Source organism: Blastocystis sp. subtype 4 (genome assembly GCF_000743755.1).
Source record: "Blastocystis sp. subtype 4 strain WR1 chromosome Unknown seqid_0501, whole genome shotgun sequence".
Lineage (NCBI taxonomy): Eukaryota > Bigyra > Opalinata > Blastocystidae > Blastocystis > Blastocystis sp. subtype 4.
The window spans coordinates 1-4,595 of NW_014569046.1; the positions used below are offsets into that span (position 1 = coordinate 1).

Sequence of the window (4,595 nt, forward strand, 5' to 3'; positions counted from 1 at the left end):
GTGAGACTACTTCAAATCTTCTTCGTAACATTTGTCTTCCTGGACTGAGTGTTCCTAATGTGAACTGGAATGAGATTTGTATGTAAATCATGAATTGGTTTATTGTTTGTTTTGGAGTTCTCTAGTTTTTGTGTTTTTCTAGTTATAGAACTGAGTAACTATCATGATTACAAACACTATTGTATTATCCATTTGTTCAATAAACCCTCTATTAGCACAATACGATCATGTTTCCTAAACCACGGGGATTTCTAATTATGTATTTCTGTCCATACAAAAGCAGGATTATGAGTACTGAGGCTACCGATCTTAGATATATTCCTACAGCAGCTGATCTCTTTGCTGCTGCAACAATTATTGAAAAGAGATGCTCAGAGCAGAACATTGCCTTTATGGAATGCAAGACAAAGTGTGAGCATCCAAAGGAATGTCTTGCTCAAGCTCATGATGTACAAGAATGTGTTCTGGATACGTACTCTGTTTCCACCATTTCTGAGAACTAGATTGAAGGTTGTAAAAGAAAAATGTCCTATGGAGTTTTCAGCCTTTTCAGGATGTCTTGATCGTTATAACACTCGTTATGAAGATTGTCGCAAGACTCAGAAGAAGTTCATGGCTTGCTGGACTAAGGAGCCTGTCACGGAGGAGAAGGAGGAATAATGCAATTATAGATCTTACTATTTCGTCAGTTTGTGAAAACAAACCCATTCCACTAAATGACCTAGTAAATATTCATATAACTTTTTGCTTTCAAGGCCCGCTTCTTTTTCATCAGCTTCTGATTATAACGTTCACCATAATTCTCTCCTTTATTCTTGTTTTGACTCTGCCGACGATTCTGTTTCGCTGAATTCTCTCTCTTCTTCGATCTCTTTAGCTTCTTCAAGAAACGCTCGGACATTTGCTCCTCCTCATTGTTCTTATCCTCCAATACTTCTTCATAGGCTGTTAGAATGTGCTTCATAAATAAATTGGACTTTTTCACTTTCTCTTCCACGTCATGGTTGGTCGAGATTTCTCTGCATGCATCCATCAGAGCACTCATGTCAAATGAAGTCGAGTCCAGATTCGTAACATCAATATTAACTTCATCATTTGTTGTCTGTTCTGCAACCTATCAGTCATTAACTCCCATCTATGCAACGCGTTGAAATGATACCAGAGTCTGAGCTGCATCACTGGGAACTCCACAACCAGAAAGAGCATTAACTAGGTCACAGAACTATCAATAGCCTCACTTAATGTATCAAAATCAGTATCCATTACTTGAGAGTCAAATAGGAAAACCAGAATACCCAAAATCAGGAAACTCTGAGGAATTGAGAAAAACACTAATATTAATGGAATCCAAACCCATCTTCTTTCTGGAATTCACAATCTCGGTGACCTTCTCATAATCGTTGATACACACGGATGGATAAATATATACAGCTGGAATCAGATGAAAGTGAGCGATGTAAGTTAATTTATAATATACAGACATTTTCACTGACATCATTGAAAGGTTGGGAGCAAAAAATGTGCAGGTATGATACTGAAGTGATATCCTATTTTAGGTATCTTCCCTTGAAGCTATTGATGAAGATTGTTTGACTCCATTTGAAAAGATATATGGAGCCATCCTTTTGTTCCCCTACACAAAGAAATACGTAGAAAGATCAAAGGAGCTCTTCCAACTTGATCCTTCTTCCCTTCCTGGATTGTCTTTTGTTCCTCAAGTAACCCTTTTTGGTTTCACTCAGAGGTAGGTAAATGAGAATTCGTGTGGAATGATGGCCATTCTTCATGTTCTCTTGAATATCAATGATAGTACTATTATCGGACAGAGACTTTCGTCATACAAAGATTTTTTTGAGGGTGTAACAGCAGACATTCGAGGAGAATCTATTGCTCATGAAATCGACCTGATGGAAATCAACAACGATTATGAAATGCATCATCCTATTGTTCTGACAAATACAGATGAAAGAAATGAAGTAAAACTAGGAATATGCTTTCATTATAGAGTAATCACTATTGTGCATTTGTTCCATACATGAAAGTTCTCTATCAACTTGGTATGTCTCGTAATGTTTAATGAAATGTAGATGGAATGTTAAATGGTCCTGTGGTGTTAGGTAGTTTTTGAATCTGTTATCAAGAATAGAAAGTTTTGACACAGAAGTACAATATCGTCAAGCTCTGATTTCCACTCTACAGACTCGTATTCATGAGGTCTTGGGGTTCGCATCACTCTCTTTTCTAATTCGTAGAGATGATCCAAATTCGATGAATGTTGCTGTCTTGTTGGTCCATGAGAGCTTTTTATCCCAATACAAGCGTCGCTTAGATGCTGAACAGCGAACTATTTCTGAATTGCGGATGCAACTGACAACATGTTATTCTTGAACAGTTGAATTAGTTATTTCTAGGTAATAGTCCTGTTTTTGAGGCTGAACTCACTATGCATGAAGTAGAGATGATGAATACTTAACATTATAGAATTTAGCAAAGGAGATTCTTGCTGATATTGAAAGTGAACAGGAGAAAGTGAGAGATCGAAAAACAGAATGTGAATTGTAGGATCAAAGAGTGGATTAATACTAGAATGCGAATGAACTCTATTCCTTTCCTTAATGGATTATTGAAAGAATATGTATATGATGCAATGAAGAAAGGACAATATAACACTCTCGAATTTGATCCTATCTTTATTCGACATTATGATGATACCGGATCAAGCTTCGAAGACGGAACTATGGAAACGGATGATCCAAGTTTGGAATAATCGTGTGTTTGTTGACATTTGCGTGTTGCTTTTATGGATCCATTTTTACTATGAGTCCTGGTATCTACTCTGTTAGAATAGCTCTGCTCATTATTGTCATTCTCACTCTAGTGATGGAATGCCGTGTTCTCAACACACGGATACTCCTCTATCCGCATATTCTTGGAATTGAAGCTATTAATTTGCGTAATAAAACTCTCATTTTCGTGTAAGAATGTGATATTACTTCAATTCAGGTGGGTTGCCTTATGTATGACAATTCTCCTATTACTAAGTGTTTGATATGCTCGATATTATCTATATAGATGCTCCATCGAGAGAATCTTGTCTCCATACTCACTTCAAAATCCACTAAGACTGATTCAGTTCTTCTTATTTCCTGGCTTTCTGCCAATGTATCTACTCTAATAGGTTCATCAACTAGATTATAGGGATTGCCCTTGCAGTTCTTCTAAGTCGTACCAGGAGGTTTGATGGAGATAACATACTTCTCTCTCCAAAAAGAGAATCAATTGACTAGTCTCTCTACAATTCCACATATCATGTCAATTTTGGTGTGTATTCTTTGCGTCATTGTCAAACTCCTATAGTGTAACTTCTATCTGATTAAACTGGTCTTTGTTAATACGCAATAATATGAGTGATGAGAAAGAGCCTACTACTCATCCGAGAGTGAGCCCGTTGTGTCTACTATTTCTTCTCATTTTATAGTACAATCACATATGCACCTATTAAAAAAAGGATTCATACCGATATGACATCGATTGTTGTGGGTGATGCTCGAAAAGTATTATTTGGGTATGCAATAATATTTTCATCATTCCATAGTTCCGGAAAGCATCGTCGGACTGGAGTTCTGTTTAGAGATGATTCGTCTACAGAGTAGAAGTATTGAATGCAACTCAGTAAGTAGATGTAATGATGGAGAGGAAGCTGTGGAGTCGAAACAGAGAACTGTTGAGAGTGTTAATAGACGAATGGTGTGTCTTCAAGTAGCCGCCTTCATTTTTGATAATATTCCATCGTACGTCAGTTCGCCCCACTAATAGTCAGAATCTCTCCTCTCCAACTCAAGTCATCTCTTCCTATCAAAAAACGTGTCAAATGTACAATGAAGCTAGGGCATGACCAGTACTTAGCTGTCTTTGCGAATCTAGGAAAGCGAAAAGATCTTAGTCATTTAGCTGAGCCGCCAGAAGATGGTTCCCAATTTCGTCTCTATTAATGTGTAGCATTTGATTTGTTTTGCCAATATTGGAAACAAGATGGACGAACAAAGCACTTTTCAAAGACTGTACTACAAGAGAATTGGGCCCGATTGAGTAAGGAAGAGAAAGAACAATACGAGAGACAACTGGAGAAGGTGAAAAAAGTGTACAATAAAGAGTTTTGTCAGAATGAAGAAAAGAAGAAGATGGGTGTAGGTGCTATAGAAAGTCTCTGACTTAGAACCTTCCTTTGTATGAATCAAGGACGATCACTGATCTTTCTGAACTAGAAGCAATACTTGGGCCGATGTCTCTACGGCGCACCTTCTCTGGATATCGAACAGTTGCTGGTCAGATCCCTGTGGTGGTGGAAGTATATCCTCCATTGAAATTAGTATACGACGAGTCTGATCAGTCACTTCAGTTTCACTTTTCTGTTTCCAATCAAAAGGTTTATTCTATTTGTTAACAGTACTCTCTATGTTCATTTCACTTTCCTCAATTTCTGGATCTCATAATTGAACAAACAATGACTTATAAAAGGATCTAAGCCTTAATTCCCTTAGGCTGTTGTTGTGTGATACAGTGAATGTTACCTCCTCCCAGAATCACTTCACGAG

The 4,595-nt window shown here is 37.5% G+C and overlaps 4 protein-coding genes across 4 annotated transcripts; 3 read left to right on the plus strand and 1 right to left on the minus strand.

The window, feature by feature from the left end:
* Positions 1-287: 287 nt before the first annotated feature.
* Positions 288-660, plus strand: JH06_4969 (NADH dehydrogenase; the record flags this gene model as incomplete). The annotated part of the gene is made up of 2 exons (XM_014669546.1): positions 288-472; positions 504-660. 2 exons carry the CDS (start codon positions 288-290, stop codon positions 658-660), a joined length of 342 nt encoding a protein of 113 aa, XP_014525032.1.
* A 61-nt stretch (positions 661-721) lies between these two features.
* On the minus strand, positions 722-1,483 carry JH06_4970 (hypothetical protein; the record flags this gene model as incomplete). Its single annotated transcript, XM_014669547.1, has 4 exons — positions 722-1,114; positions 1,160-1,209; positions 1,239-1,331; positions 1,354-1,483. 4 exons carry the CDS (start codon positions 1,481-1,483, stop codon positions 722-724), a joined length of 666 nt encoding a protein of 221 aa, XP_014525033.1.
* JH06_4971 (26S proteasome-associated ubiquitin c-terminal) lies at positions 1,414-2,767 on the plus strand (the record flags this gene model as incomplete). The annotated part of the gene is made up of 11 exons (XM_014669548.1): positions 1,414-1,447; positions 1,480-1,526; positions 1,557-1,718; positions 1,749-1,976; positions 2,006-2,057; positions 2,088-2,117; positions 2,147-2,222; positions 2,253-2,377; positions 2,412-2,452; positions 2,482-2,558; positions 2,587-2,767. 11 exons carry the CDS (start codon positions 1,414-1,416, stop codon positions 2,765-2,767), a joined length of 1,053 nt encoding a protein of 350 aa, XP_014525034.1.
* Positions 2,768-3,403: 636 nt separating this feature from the next.
* On the plus strand, positions 3,404-4,444 carry JH06_4972 (hypothetical protein; the record flags this gene model as incomplete). The annotated part of the gene is made up of 7 exons (XM_014669549.1): positions 3,404-3,450; positions 3,479-3,565; positions 3,596-3,649; positions 3,681-3,791; positions 3,821-3,969; positions 4,000-4,187; positions 4,217-4,444. The coding sequence occupies 7 exons, from the start codon at positions 3,404-3,406 to the stop codon at positions 4,442-4,444; spliced, it is 864 nt and encodes a 287-aa protein (XP_014525035.1).
* Between the last annotated feature and the right edge of the window lie 151 nt (positions 4,445-4,595).